Below are 16,014 nucleotides of genomic sequence, written 5' to 3' on the forward strand. Positions count from 1 at the left end.
GCAAATCACGTTCCGTGGCTCCATTCAAGTCAATGGGTCCGCAAAAAAAACGGAACACATACGGAAATGCATCCATATGTCTTCCGTATCTGTTCCGTTTTTGCTGAACCATCTATTGAAAATGTTATGCCCAGCCCAATTTTTTCTATGTAATTACTGTATACTGTACATGGCATACGGAAAAACGGAACAGAAAAACAGAAAGGAAACGGGAACACAACGGAACTCAAAAACGGAACAAGGGATCCGTGAAAAACGGACCGCAATAAACTATAAAAGCCATACGTTCGTGCCAAAAACAGACAATTTCAACCAAAACGATTGTGTTAAGGGGTTAAATTTCACCTGATGAACAATCAATTACATGTATGCCATATTTGTTAGTGGGTTGTATAGAGCGGGTTGACGAGCTGAGCTTGCTCCATATATGAGTGCTGGCTGTATATTATAGCAGGAATCAGAATTGGAGAAGACTCCGATCCCAGTCATTTAACCCCTCAGACACTGGTGGTCAGTGGCGACCACGGGATCTAGATGAAGGGACGGAGCTCCCTCTGTCATACGGTTGGAGCCCCTGCAGTTAAATCAAAATCCCATAGACTGCAATAGTATTCTATTGCAGTCTATGGTACTAGCGATAAAAAAAAAAATCGCATATTGTGAGGTACTAAAAACTACAGAGAAAGAAAATCTTAAAAAAATATAGAAACAAAAATAGTAAAACTTCACCCCTTTTACACATTAAGCATAACCAATTAAAAAAATAAGCGTTATTGGTATTGCTGCAACCGGAAAATATTTATGTGCTGCAAGCCCTGTAATGCTGTTTTTATTCATAATGCCACCCCCAAACCCCCCAAAGAAGAATAAAGAGTGATTAAAAAATAAAATTCACCCCAAAATACCAATTAAAACTACAGCTCACCTGCAAAAAATGATACCTCCCATAGGTCTGTAGATGAAAAAGCGCTATGGCATTCTGTTATAGGCTCCGTTTATAACGGAATGCAAAACGGAAGCCTTTAGGAGACATTCCGCTTTGCTCCGTCCTAATAGAAGTCTATGGGCAGCATAACAGATCCGTCTGGTTTCCGTTATGCAGGACGGAAAAAAAAGTCCTGTCGACATAGACTTCTATTAGGACGGAGCAAAGCGGAATGCCTCTTAAAGGTTTCCGTTCTGCATTCCGTCTGGGCATTCCGTTATAAACGGAACCTATAAAGGAATGCCATAACGCTAGTGCGAACCCACCCTAAGGCTGTCATATCACTTTTAGCAGACAATGAAAACTGTAAACACAAAACTCAAAAAAACATGGCAGAATTGCATTATTATTTTTTTTTGGCAGTTTCACCCCACAAAGAATTTTTCCCCATTTTCAGATACAAGCTATGGCAAGTGAAATGTTATCATTAAAAATACAACTTGTCCTGCAAGAAATAAGCCCTCATATGGCTATGTCAACGGAGAATGTAAAAAGTTATGGCTCCTGGAAGAAAGAAAAATGAAAAAACAAAAGTGCAAAAATGAAGATACAAGATCATTTTAGCCGGCCGATGACAGAAGTCCCTAGTTTAATAGTCGCTAGTCCACATGAAAGCAAATTCTCAGCAAGATCATTTGCCCAATGACTGCTGCCTGTAGTAGACAATATGGGCTAAAAAGTGTGGTGCAGCTGTTCAACCATCAACCTGCTTCTATCTTATGCCCCCAGAAATCTCCTCTGGCGGCAACCTCGCTCCTCTGAGAACAAAATAATCAGTCGTGGAAATTCAATAAGCCTTATACTTTGTAACTGAACACACCTGTCGAGGGGAGTTGGAAGGCTGAAAATGGTGGGTTTGGATGATATTCTCTTATGTCTATGGCCATGTGCGTTACGCATTTTGCGGACCACACGTGGACGGCACTATGATACAAATGCCTATGCCTGTCCCATTGAAATGTATGGAAAAAAATTGCGGAACGGATGCGGCTCATTCGTGCGGACGTGTGAATGGACCCTCAGGGCTCATGCGCACACAACCGTATTTTCTTTCCGTGTCTGTACTTTTTTTTTTTGCGGACCGTATGCAGAATCATTAATTTCAATGGGTCCGCAAAAAAAAAAATGGAAGTTACTTCATGTGCGTTTCCGCATATATCCGCATGTACGTTCTGCAAAAAAAATAAAAATAAAATAGAACATGTTCTTTCTTTGTACGCATAACGGACAAGGACAGAACAGTTTTTTTTTTAGGGGCCAGCTAAGTTCTGTTCCGCAAAATATGGACGTCATTCATATTTTTTGAGGATCAGTGTTTTGCAGAACGCAAAATACATACGGTCATGTGCATGAGCCCTTATTCTGTTCCTGAGTATGTATAATAAATGTTGCTAAAAAGCTCTTTGCAAAAAAAATGTTAGACACCAACCATAATGTATGTGAGACAGTTTCTTTTGAAGCACATATTTTAATAGTTTGTGGCTCCTTTTTAAGTGGCTGTTCAGATCACAAATCCACAATATCCTCGGCCAAGTTTCAAAACATAACCTACGGTAAACTGGAAATTCTATATATATATATATACACAAAATGGCCGCTTACTTTCTCCAGTTCCTTACACGACTAACACAATAGTAAGGCTACAAGAATAATAAAATGTATAAAATGCTGATGTTTTTTGACCCTATACAGCCACTATTTTAAAAAAAATATACTTTTCTTCCACAATTCTAGTTTTTTTAGGCACCAGCTCTCTAGCCTGGATAACCTGCATAAAGCAGCCCACATTCCTGGACCAATGTAAAGTATCAGAAAGAAGGAAAAGAAGGTGGGAAAGGAATTAAAGCACACCACCACTCAAAACTAGATAGTCATGTTGCAGTTCAGTTATCTCCATTCTTTCTTCTCCCCTAAGGCTGGGTTCACACGGGCTTTGCGGGAAAATGTGCGGGTGCGTTACGGGAACACCCGCGGTTTTTCCGCGGGAGTGCAAAACATTGTAATGCGTTTTGCACTCGCGTGAGAAAAATCGCGCATGTTTGGTACCCAAACCCGAACTTCTTCACAGAAGTTCGGGTTTGGGATCAGTGTTCTGTAGATTTTATTATTTTCCCTTATAACATGGTTATAATGGAAAATAATAGCATTCTGAATACAGAATGCATAGTAAAACAGTGCTGGAGGGGTTAAAATAAAATAAAAAATAATTTAACTCACCTTAGTCCACTTGATCGCGCAGACCGGCGTCTCCTTTGCTGAACAGGACCTGTGGTGAGCATTCATTACATGAACAGGACCTTTGGTGACGTCACTCCGGTCATCACATGATCCATCACCATTTTAAAAGATCATGTGATGGATCATGTGATGACCAGAGTGACGTCACCAAAGGTCCTGTTCATGTAATGAATGCTCACCACAGGTCCTGTTCAGCAAAGGAGACAGAAGGAGATGTCGGTCTGCGCGATCAAGTGGACTAAGGTGAGTTAAATTATTTTTTTATTTTATTTTAACCCCTCCAGCGCTATTGTACTATGCATTCTGTATTCAGAATGCTATTATTTTCCCTTATAACCATGTTATAAGGGAAAATAATAATGATCGGGTCTCCATCCCGATCGTCTCCTAGCAACCGTGCGTGAAAATCGCACCGTATCCGCACTTGCTTGCGGATGCTTGCGATTTTCACGCAACCCCATTCACTTCTATGGGGCCTGCGTTGCGTGAAAAACGCAGAATATAGAGCATGCCGCGATTTTCACGCAACGCACGAGTGATGCGTGAAAATCACCGCTCATCTGAACAGCCCCATTGAAATGAATGGGTCGGGATTCAGGGCGGGTGCAATACGTTCACCTACCGCATTGCACCCGCGCGGAAATCTCGCCCGTGTGAACGCAGCCTAAATCATTCCAGGTTTTAGAAGCAGATTTTGTCAATGGTTTACCTTCACTATACACTAGAGGGAGCCAGATAGCAAGAAAAAAAAAGGATAAATACACAATCAAACAGAACAAAAACTGAATGCATGTAAGACAATTTTTTTTGCTAGCCAACAGATACCATGCAAACCAATTCTCTATAAACATGGGCTGAGAAAAATAGCAGACAATTCTTAAATATTTATGGAATATAACATATGACATGCTGTGTGGTAGGCTAATGGATATATGTTTATGTCAGATTTCATGGATGTTCCCCTTATCACAACTTCAGAAATGTACTAGACTTCAAATAGGGGCCGAACACAAGCTTCTGCTTTTCTGATGTTGGTCCTACATCATATTCTTATATAATGCAGCATAACAATATGTGAGAAAGCCTGACGCATATGAATACCTAGCAAATACCGGAAAAACACTCTAAATACATATATATATTTCAATGAATAGTATTGTGGGTGTATGAATGAAATACCTTGTGCGTAAGTGAATGCTGCTTGAGATGATGGATTTGGCTGAATTCCATGCCACACTCTTTACAGACAAATGGTCGTACATTCTGATGTTTCATCATATGGTTCTGTAGCTGACTGCGATAGTGGAAGGACTTGTTGCACTCCAGACACTGGTACATGGTGGGTCCTTGGTGTGAGGAGATATGACGTTTCAACTGTGTTAATGTAGCAAAGTCCAGTCCACATTCAACACAGACGTGGCACCGACCATTTTCATGTTTTACTTCGTGGGCCTTGAGTTCGCTGGGGTAGGCAAAGCCCCGGCCACAAAAGCGGCAGCTGTAGGGTTTGATATCTGTGTGGAGTAACATGTGTCTCTTCAGGTGGCTGGTCTGTGTAAATGCTTTGTTGCACACCTCACACTTGTGTGGTCTTGTCCCTTGGTGTGTAAGGAGGTGAGTTTGTAAGTGACTTGGCTGTTTGAAAAGTTTGTTGCAGTGTGGGCATGAATGGGGTTTGATGCCACTGTGCCCCAGGATGTGTGTGACTAAGTTGTACTTTGAGGTATAGGATTTCTCACACATTCGGCACTGCCACCGTTTCTGACGATCACCAGCCTCCACTAGATAAGAGTCATCAATCTGTACATTTATATCCAACCTATCCAACTGAGCCTTTTTGTTGCGTTCAACTGTTTCAGCTGTATCCGTTTCATGTTCGTTAGGTTCAGGCCAAATAAAGCTTTGCACATTGTCCTCAGTTTTTGGTGATCCAACTATTGAGGTGCTAAGGTCACTAGGCTGCATTACGCTAGGCCCAAAACTACACTGCCTTTGCATACTGTCCAAGCTGGAGTTCCCAGGGATCATTGGCATAGGTGGAAGAGGGTAGGAGTTTTGGATGTGGTGCGGTAAAATGCGTCGATACTCAGTGTCCACATGACGTGGTCTTTCTCGAAAGTGGCGAAACCTCTTTGGCTTCTTATGGAATGTATTGAGGTCAATCATTTTCGTAGAAGTGTTTGGTATAGTATTGTGCTCCTGAATATCTTGTGAAACCATTTCCTCATTTTCATCTTCTTCACTTTTGGCTCCTATTGTGACCTGGCAGATCTCCCCTGCATCTGCCTCCTCTTCAGGTTTTTCACATTTAATTTTCGGAACCACTTTGACTGGAAGACGTTTCTTCCGTTTTGGATGTTTTTCTGAATCCAAGGCATCATCTTCTAGTGGTTCAGCTGCAACTTTTCCTCCAGTGTTCAGGTAGTTTTCACCTTCTGGCTGCTCTGCCTCGATAGGTCCATTATCTGAAAAGTCACTCCTGGAAGCGGGGAAGAATCCACTTGGGCTGATTGTGGCTCCAAAAAGCTCGTTATCTGACACAAGGCCCAGAACAGCAGCCTGTGCTAGAGAGAGTACCACCACGGCATCAGTCTGGGTGCCAAAATCAGTGAACCGATCCATATTACATACCATCAGAATGGCATGCCCTTCCTGTGGAGAAAGTACATATTTTTATTAGACTATCTGAAGACCTAAAAAAAACTTCTCTTTACACATGCAATGTACTGTATATTTGTATGCACACATGAGGTACTGTTAAGTATGCCCTACATTATAATGAACTAATACCAGTGAGAGTTGGAAATGGGATGGAGTGCAAGTTTGCAATATCTACCCTATCCCAAGTCTTTCTTGAGATCACAGTAGACTTTTGGGAATGACAAGTGCAACATTCCCTTACATTACATAGGGAAGCATTACTTGGTGTACAGACAGACATTTCTTGGAGGTAGCCTAAAGGGGCATGTAACACTTGTACTTCATTCACACCGCAAGCCCCATCATCTCTATGCAGGGTCAGCGTTGGGATATGGTTAACATTATAAAACGGCACTCTGTCCTAATTTCCAAATTATGAAATATATTGTTAACATTAATCTACAAATGCTACCAGATGAGAATTGATACTGCTGAATTTGATGTAAATCCATCAGAGCTCTGCTCCTGTTTCTGTTGTCTCTCTGCTCTCCTCCTCCCTTCTTTCAATGTTTGGGATAACAGCAGAGTGGAGAGGGGGAACCATACAAGGCGGGCGGCTCACACAGACTGTAGATAGGGAGGAACGCACCACAAGGCAGTGTGACACCAGCATATTGGACACACAGATCCAACAAGTATTACTGGGAGGGGCATGTCCACATGAGATGAGTCTAAAACTAGGATCAGGTTGCTAACTGAATAATGAGGGATCTGGATATGAATGACAAAATTAAAGTGTAACTTTTATAATCAAGTTAACCACTTAAAATATGTAAAAATCGTTTTTCAATGTCAAAGGTGTCCATATAGCCTCTAACATACTGAATAAAAAAAATTAAAAAAATGATATCCATGTCCTGGTCTTAAAGGGGTTGTCTGACTTCACCTCTGTTTTTAATATTTATATGCCCTTACAGGTAATATAGAGGGGAGCCCCAGCACTGTATGCTCCTCTATTAGAGAGCATATACCCTATTTCCACACATTATATAGACAGCAGGTGGGCTCTGTAAGGTTTCTTTTACCATGCAGTGGCGATGCAGAGGAATGGAGCACTTCTGCTCCTTTAGAATAACCCCGCAGTGGGACACTCTACGGCCAACTTATCATTTGAAGATCTTTCTAACAAAAAGAGATTGCACAAAGCCAAGAACTAACATAAGTCATGTGTCTTAGTGGTATTTTCATTATTAGTAATTTTGTTCCTCCTTTGCGCACCTGTCAGCAGGAACAGCCTTATTAAACCAGGCAAACTGACTTGCAGGTTTGAACCTGCTGATTAAAATTATACTGGTCTTTTGAAAATTGGTTTTAGAATATACTAAAAGAACTGTGTACATGACTGCCCCCTGCTGCCTGTATTTACCCTCCCCCCCTCCCCTGTATTTAACTCATTGGTGGCCAGTGCGGCCGGCCCCCCCCCTCCCTCCCCCCCCCTGTTTTTAACTCATTGGTGGCCAGTGCGGCCGGCCCCCCTCCCCCCTGTATTTAACTCATTGGTGGCCAGTGCGGCCGGCCCCCCTCCCCCCCCCTGTTTTTAACTCATTGGTGGCCAGTGCGGCCGGCCCCCCCTCCCCCCCCTGTTTTTAACTCATTGGTGGCCAGTGCGGCCGGCCCCCCTCCCACCCCTAATTAAAATGACCGACCCCACCTTCATTGGTGGCAGCGGAGAGTTCCGATCGGAGTCCCAGTTTAATCGCTGGGGCTCCGATCGGTTACCATGGCAGCCAAGACGCTACTGCAGTCCCTCCCCCCCTCCCCTGTATTTAACTCATTGGTGGCCAGTGCGGCCGGCCCCCCCTCCCTCCCCCCCCTGCTTTTAACTCATTGGTGGCCAGTGCGGCCCCCCCCTCTGTTTTTAACTCATTGGTGGCCAGTGCAGCGGGCCCCCCCTCCCCCCCCCCTGTTTTTAACTCATTGGTGGCCAGTGCGGCCGGCCCGCCCTCCCCCCTGTTTTTAACTCATTAGTGGCCAGTGCGGCCGCACCCCCCCCTGTTTTTAACTCATTGGTGGCCAGTGCCCTCCCCCTCCTAATTAAAATGACCGACCCCCCCTCATTGGTGGCAGCGGAGAGTTCCGATCGGAGTACCAGTTTAATCGCTGGGGCTTCGATCGGTTACCATGGCAGCCAAGACGCTACTGCAGTCCTGGCTGCCATGGTTACTTAGCAATTTTAGAAGCATTATACTTACCTGCGATGTCTGTGACCGGCCGCTCCTCCTACTGGTAAGTGAAAGGTCTGTGCGGCGCATTGCCTATAGCATAGACCTTTCACTTACCAGTAGGAGGAACGCCCGGCCGGACACAGACTTCGCAGATAAGTATAATGCTTCTGAAATGGCTAAGTAACCATGGCAGCCAGGAATGCAGTAGCATCCTGGTTGCCATGGTTACCGATCGGAGTCCAAGCGATTAAACTGGGACTCCGATCAGAACTCTCCGCTGCCACCAATGATGGGGGGCCGGTCATATTATTTAGGGGGGAGGGGGGGGGCCGGCCGCACTGGCCACCAATGAGTTAAAAACGGGGGGGGGGGGGGGGAGGGGGGGCCGGCCGCACTGGCCACCAATGAGTTAAAAACAGGGGGGGGGGGGGGGCGGCCGCACTGGCCACCAATGAGTTAAAAACAGGGGGGGGGGGCGGCCGCACTGGCCACCAATGAGTTAAAAACGGGGGGAGGGGGGGCCGGCCGCACTGGCCACCAATGAGTTAAAAACAGGGGGGGGGGGCGGCCGCACTGGCCACCAATGAGTTAAATACAGGGGGGAAAGGGAGGGAGTGGGGGCCGGCCGCACTGGCCACCAATGAGTTAAATACAGGGGAGGGAGGGGGGGCCGCACTGGCCACCAATGAATTAAATACAGGGGAGGGGGGGGAGAGTCTGCACCAGTCATGTACACAGTTCTTTTAGTATATTCTAACTTGAAGCATCCCCATCACCATGGGAACGCCTCTGTGTTAGAATATACTGTCGGATCTGAGTTTTCACAAAGTGAAAAATCAGATCTGAAAAAAACTGATGCCAGCGTTTCTGAACGGATGCCAGCGTTTGCATTATAGGAGCGGATCCGTCTGTACAGACACCAGACGGATCCGCTCCGAACGCAAGTGTGAAAGTAGCCTAACCTGGATTTTTAATGAACAAATATGTTATTTTGGCAGGGTAGCCTAAACACAATAATTAAAGATTTGTTACTAAAGCCTACACATCAGGTAAGATATTATGTAAAAGAAAATGAACACAAATTCTGAAAATGCAGCAGCGGCATCACAAATCCTGGGAGAGACTGCTTGTGGTAATAGGAATTCCTCCCTTTTCTTCCAGGTCATTTGATTTCCTATATTAAAAAGCTGCAGTAGCGCAGATTCTCCTCTTTCCCACAAAACATGACAGATGGGTGAATACATGGTCGTCCATACAGTAATTCTAGAACATATTCATTTCCAGTGAGTCAGGACAGGAATATTAACAGCTGCTTTAATTGAAAGCTAACACTGTACTAAGTACTGAACTCCAGAAGAAGAAAGTTGGTGTAATGGAAAAGGGATCGGTAAGGAAAGGATGCAGCATTGCAGAGATGATCCTAGATGACTGCCAGGGACACGCTTTAGATGTATGTATGACATTGTAGAATGTGGGGTTGGCATCAGTCTAATGAGGTCCCCCATACGTGATACACTTTAACAAAAGATGTTAGATTTTCTTTGAAAATGTCTGTTCTAATAACTATCAACATGGATGTCAAAACTGGCTTGATGGATATAGCACTGAACAGTTAAAGGGACTCCGTCACCTCCAATATCATGTAGGGCAGATGCCCCAAAACATAACACCTATCTTGTGAAAATTCAATCCTCTAAGCATAGCACTGCAATTACTACCAGTTCTGAAGCCTCTGGGACTGTCAATCAAACAAGGAGAGGCCTGGACGGCTTTACTGGCAGAGCAATGGTCCATGGAACAGAGCGGCCCTACCCATGGTGAACCAAAAATATTATTTAAATAAATAAAAAAAATGGATTTCTTGCCTGTCCCCATAGAGAATTATTGTTCCTGGGCAGCAGATCCCTGTTTACACAAAGATGTGCTGCACGGAAACAATTTTTTATGCCAGCCAAAAGATACAGTCACCTGTGACGAGGGGACATCCACTATGACCAGAGGAAAGAAGGTTTCTACACAAACATAGAAGAGGATTCTTTACGGTAAGAGCAGTGAGACTATGGAACTCTCTGCCTGAGGAGGTGGTGATGGTGAGTACAATAAAAGAGTTCAAGAGGGGCCTGGATGTATTTCTGGTAATATTATAGGTTATAGTTACTAGATTTCTGGAGAAGGGCCATTGATCCAGGGAGTTATTCTAATTTCTTGATTTCCCTTATAATAAGAAAAATTGGCTTCTACCACATAAGTTTTTTTTGCCTTCCTCTGGATCATCTTGCAGGATAACAGGCTGAACTGGATGGACAGATGTCTTTTTTCAGCCTCAGGGCTCATGTACACGACCGTTGTTGTTTTGCGGTCTGTTTTTCACTGATTCATTGTTCCGTAGCTGAGTTTTTTTCCTCTGATTTAAGTCCTCTTCCGTTCTATTATTGCACAAAACATATCCATATGGTTTCCGTATTTGATCAGTTTTTTTGCGGATGACATACGGGTGTGTTCTGTGTGCGTTCCATATTTTTCGCGGACCCACTGACTTGAATGGGGCCTCGGACCTTGATTTGCGGACAATAATGGGACATGCACTACTTTTTTGCGGAACAGCCATGCAGACAAACGGAAATGAAATGCACACGGAGTATCTTCTGTATTTTCTACAGCCCCATTGAAGTGAATGGTTCCGCATACGGTTCGCAAAAAACCCGTAACGGAAGCGGAAAGAAAATAAGTTCGTGTGCATGAGCCCTTATACCTCATTCACATGTCATTGTTCGGTCAGTGATTTCCATCAGTGATTGTGAGCCAGAACCAGCTGCGGCTCTAAACACTGAACAGGAGCAAATCTTTCCATTATACCTTATGTCTGTGGAGGCTCCGATCCAGGTTTTGTCTCACAATCACTGATGGAAACAAGCATTTCTACAAACACTCATCCCCAATGTAGGAAGGCGCAAGGGGCCGTCATTGATGGAAGGTATGTGTCACCGAGACTTCTGGCCTCGGTGAGGTAAGAGACGGTAGTTTTAAGTGTCAGCGGCAGCTAGTGCTGACTGACATGGTTTGTTGTTAGTATGGCTGTAAAGCCGATCTGGGCGAACTCTTACTGAGAGTAGCCAAAGTGCTGGGTGGGTGGCTGCTCCCCATGCTCCAGGCCGGGTCTTTATTGGCCTATATAAAACCCAGCCAGCAGTCTCAGCTGGGTGTGGTTGATCCTCCATCTGACAGGTAAGCTGGGGAGTCTCTGTGTTTTGGGATCTGTGAACTGTTGCCATGCTAAAGGCTTGAAAGTTGCATGCTGGAAAACAGGCCCCTAAAGCCTGCTGTGGACGGCTGGGAGAAAGACTGCTAACCAGGTGAAGATTTTGTTCTATGGACATTGCATGGTGTGAACAAACACCAAGACTGTGAATGGTCATTTTGTGTTTCCTTATGTGTTGTGAAAAGGCGCAGGGGTCCGTCATTGACGGAAGGTACGTGTCACCGAGGTTCCTGGCCTCGGTCAGATAAGAACCGGTAATTTTGTGTGTCAGCGGCAGCTAGTGCTCGCTGACACTGTTTTACTTAGTGTGGCTGTAAAGCGAATCCGGGCCGGTTCTTATTGGGAGCAGCCAAAGAGCAGGGTGGGTGGCTGTTCCCCACGTCCAGGCCAGGTTTTGGGCTGGGGTTTAAAAGTCCAGCCAGCAGCTCAGCTGGGTGTGGAATGAACCTCCAGGTGATAGTGAAGCTCTGTGTTTTGGGAGCTGAGGAGTTCTGCCATACTGCAAGGCTGAGAGCTGCATGAGAGCTGCCAGCTGGAAGCCAGGCGCCCTAAAGCCTGCTGTGGACTGCCAGGTGACGTGTTTTTGAGTCTTGTGGACTTTTGCTGTGTGAATTAACACAAGGATTCCTGCGGTGTGAATTAACACCAGGGCCCTGCCAAGTATTGTGTTTCTTTTCTGCCTTTTTTGTGTGAATAAACACAGACTTTTGCTTTTCAACAGTGGTTTTTCTTCTGTATTGCATCCGCTTACCCTGCCTACTAGAGCAAATCCCTACAGTGTGAATAAACACTGAACTGTTTAAGTTAAAGACTTTGTGATTGCCTCTATACTGCGTCCGCTAGCCTGTCTACCAGAGCAAAACCCCACAATTGGTGGAGGATGTGGGTAAACGCAGTGAGGCAGGCCGAAAAGTGTATGTCCTATATTAAGCCGGCAAGGTTACGACCCGTGTCCCCTGACAAAATGGAGGCGGTCGTGAAAGCCCTCGTGGAGGCTAACTTGCAGCAGCAGGAAACTAACCATCTGCTATTACAACATCCAGAACGTCCACGATGCCCGTAAAGCTGTCCGTGCGGTGATCCCTAAGATGTCCCCCTCGGATGACGTCGAGACCTATCTGGCGATGTTTGAAAAGGTGGCCGTGAGGGAGAAGTTACCCCAAGACCAGTGGGCTGAGGTCATCGCTCCGTTCCTGGCGTCTGGGCCCCAGCAAGTGTTTTTTGATCTTCTCGATGATCAAGCGGCCGACTACCAGACCGTAAAAGGTGAGATCCTGGCGAGACTGGGGGTGAATGTATTGCTCCGGGCTCAGCGGGTGCACCACTAGGAATTTAACTCAGCTGAACCCGCCAGACCACAATATTATGACCTGCTACATCAGTTGCAGAAATGGCTGCAGCCTGACATATTGACTCCCACTGCTATGATGGACCGTCTGTTGGCAGATGTGTTTTGGAGGGTTTTGCCGTACCCTCTCCAGCACTGGATCGGCCAGGTGTCTCCTGGTAATGCCTTAGAGATGGTCGACCTGGTGGAGTGCTACGAGGCCACCAGAAATCTGCAGAGGGGTTCTTGTGGGAGGGGGCCAGTCAAACCCCGGAAATCTCCACCCAGACTCGGCGGCCGGTGCTAGCCAAACCCGTTGGGACGTATCCCCTGCAGACCCAGCCAGTTTTGCTGGCAGTGTCACGAGCCTGGACACATAAGGGCCGACTGTCCCCATCGGGTGAACCCATGGAAACCAACTACGGCTACCGCCACTCATTGTATGCCAGAATGCGGTGTGCGACAGGTACCTCAGAGACTGTAGACAATAGCCATCTGTGCCAGGTGGAAGTGGGGGACACTCTGGCGGTGGCACTGGCCGAAAGGTTGGCGTTGTGTGCATTCATGGGGACTTAAAAGACTATCCCACCGCCCTGGTCTCTCTATCAACGGTGGCCGGCAGGTGAACTCATGAGATGGCTGTCGCCACAAAATTACCGTATGAACTAATAATTGGGAGAGACTTCCCCGGTTTCCCGGCACTATGGCCGTAATCACACTCACCACGTGGTGAATGCGGTGACGTCAGCGCAGGTCCTGCTGAATGAAGATTTCGTCATCAAAAGGTCCTTTGGCAGGTCCTGAAAGAAGAAGAAAGAAGATGATGCCGGCTCTGCGAACAGGATGAGGTGAGTTAACTTTAGATATATTTTTTTAACCCCTAAAGCCACATTTTAGTAAGCTTTCTGTATTAAGAGTGCTATTATTTTCCCTTATAACCATGTTATAAGGGAAAATAATAAAATATACAGAACACCTAACCCAAACTCGAACTTCAGTGAAGAAGTCTGGGTTCGGGTCTGGGTACCACACTCGCGTGCAAAACGCATTGCACCCACGCGATAAAAACTGACTGCAATTGCGTACCTACTCACACGATTTTCCCAGATCGCAGACGCAAGGCATCCGGACCTAATCCGGACACGCTCATCTGCAAGTGGCCTAAGAGGAGCAGGCGCCATAGTAATGCGGTGCCTGCTGTTTCCTACAGCAGACACCAGCGGCTAATGTCTGCGACCAGCGGTAATGCCGATCGCAGACATTTACCCCCCGATGCCGTGGTCAAACGACATCTGGGCGCGCTAAAAACCAGAAGCGTGCACTTCCGGTTATGCTCCGGCTCCCCCGTGTGGCGATCGAAGGAGCCGAAGTTTGTGTGCAGCAGCCCATGTCTTTGTAAATGACAGGAGGCTGCTGCATAGTGTTTCCTATGGAGCCCTTGCCTGTTATAGGGGACCATAGAAAACTAATAAAATCATCATAGACTCCAATGCAAGTGCATTGGAGTCTATGATAACAGCAATCAAATGATTGATTTTTATAGTTCCCATAGGGAACTATTACAAAGTGTGAAATAAAAAATAGAAAAGTTCAAATTACCCCCCTTTCCCCAAAATGAGAATAAAAATGTAAAAAAATAAAATAAAAATACACATCATGGGTATCGCTGCGTGTGTAAATGCCCATACTATCAAAATATAAAAGTATTAAAAAGGCGAAATGAAAAAAGGGTCAAAATGGGCAATTTTCCATTTTTGGGTTGCTTCTCCTCCCACAATTTTTTTTTATATAAAGTGATCAAAAAGCCTTACACGTCCCAGAATCTTATCAATATAAAGTACACATCGGCCAGCAAAAAATGAGCCCTCATAGAGCTCCGCATGCATAACTACAAAAAAATTATAGGGGCCAGAATAGGACAACAACAAAAAAAAAAATTTCAAGTTTTTTTTTTTCAGCATCAAAATGCAAGGAAAAGTATATATATGTGGTATCGCAATATTCGTAATGACCAGGAGAATGAAGATCACAAGTCAGTTTTACCGCATAATGAAAAACCTCTGTAAAACTGTGGCAAAATTGCGTTATTTTTTTCAATTCTACCAGCTTTGGAATTATTTTTTCCCACTTCCCACTACACTCTATGCAATATTAAATGGTGGCATTGGAAAGTACAACTTGCCCCGCAAAAGATAAGCCCTCATATGAAGTGAATGGAAAAATAAAAAAGTTATTGTTCTGGGAAGGCGGGGAGTGAAAAGCGAAAACGCAATTTAAAAAAAAGCTCCGGAGTAGAAAGGATTAAGATCACACACCATGCTGGGCTTTAATCCAAGTGCACCTCAGAGACAGCGAGGAAGACGACAGCGGATCCAGAGACTCAATAAAAGTTTAATCAGTTCACAGATCATTCATGCAACTTCAGCTAGGTGCAAAAACAGCAGATGCCTGCATATAACCTACAACATCAGTAAAGCCACTGGATCTACTACAGAAAGTCAGACAGCCCAGGCATATCCACTGACAGAATATGATCAGTAGCATCGCCGAGAAATCGGAATCTATAACCAGCAGATGCTTCTTCGCAGGGCATTGTGCTATTAGTCACTGGGTGAGAAGTATGGGGATTTACAGATTGTTACACCTCTTGTGATCCTCATCCTCGCACGTCTATTACAGTAGAGAGTACGTCTTTATAGAAACTCTACATTTCTGACACAGCCTACTGTCTGGGGTTGTACATTAAGGGCTCATGCCCACGAGCGTAAGCACTCAGTGCCCGTGCTGCGGACCGCAAATTGCGGTCCGTAATGCATGGGCACGACCGTAGGGCAGCCGCATGCGGATCACAGACCCATTCACTTGAATGGGGTCCGCGATCCGCATCCGACAGTCCGCACCGCAAAAAGGTAGTACATGCACTACTTTTTTGCGGAACATAAGCGCAGAACGGAACCCCATGGAAGCACTCCGTAGTGCTTTCGTTCCGTTCCGCACCGCATGTCTGGATTTGCGGACCCATTCAAGTGAATACGGCGGGGCAACGGTCGTGGGCATGAGCCCTAACTCAGAAGAATGTATTGATATCTTTCACTTTAGTGATTGACTGCGTTATTCTGGAGAAAAAGTACTTTCAATTCATTTGTAAATGAGCAGTTAAGTGACCCGAAGGGCAGGTCGAAGCCTCTCTGTGCACCCTTCCTCCTCCTGCTTCCTCTGCCAGTCCCTCCCTCTCCTTTTTCATTGACAGGGCCAGGTTCTTGCAAAGTCATCTTACCAGGTCCTGTCAATCAAGGAGAGGGAGGAGCTGACAGAGAAAGGAGGGGGAGCAAGGGTGCAC

The 16,014-nt window shown here is 45.5% G+C and overlaps 1 protein-coding gene across 1 annotated transcript in view; it reads right to left on the reverse strand.

The window, feature by feature from the left end:
- ZNF710 (zinc finger protein 710) overlaps positions 1-16,014 on the reverse strand; it is a 107,958-nt gene that overhangs the window by 8,642 nt on the left and 83,302 nt on the right. The window contains exon 2 of the mRNA XM_040414135.1: positions 4,403-5,875. Coding sequence (XP_040270069.1) covers positions 4,403-5,857 — 1,455 coding nt within the window. The 5' untranslated portion in view covers positions 5,858-5,875. The remainder of the gene's footprint in view (positions 1-4,402; positions 5,876-16,014) is intronic.

Source organism: Bufo bufo, chromosome 1 (assembly GCF_905171765.1).
Source record: "Bufo bufo chromosome 1, aBufBuf1.1, whole genome shotgun sequence".
Classification (NCBI taxonomy): domain Eukaryota; kingdom Metazoa; phylum Chordata; class Amphibia; order Anura; family Bufonidae; genus Bufo; species Bufo bufo.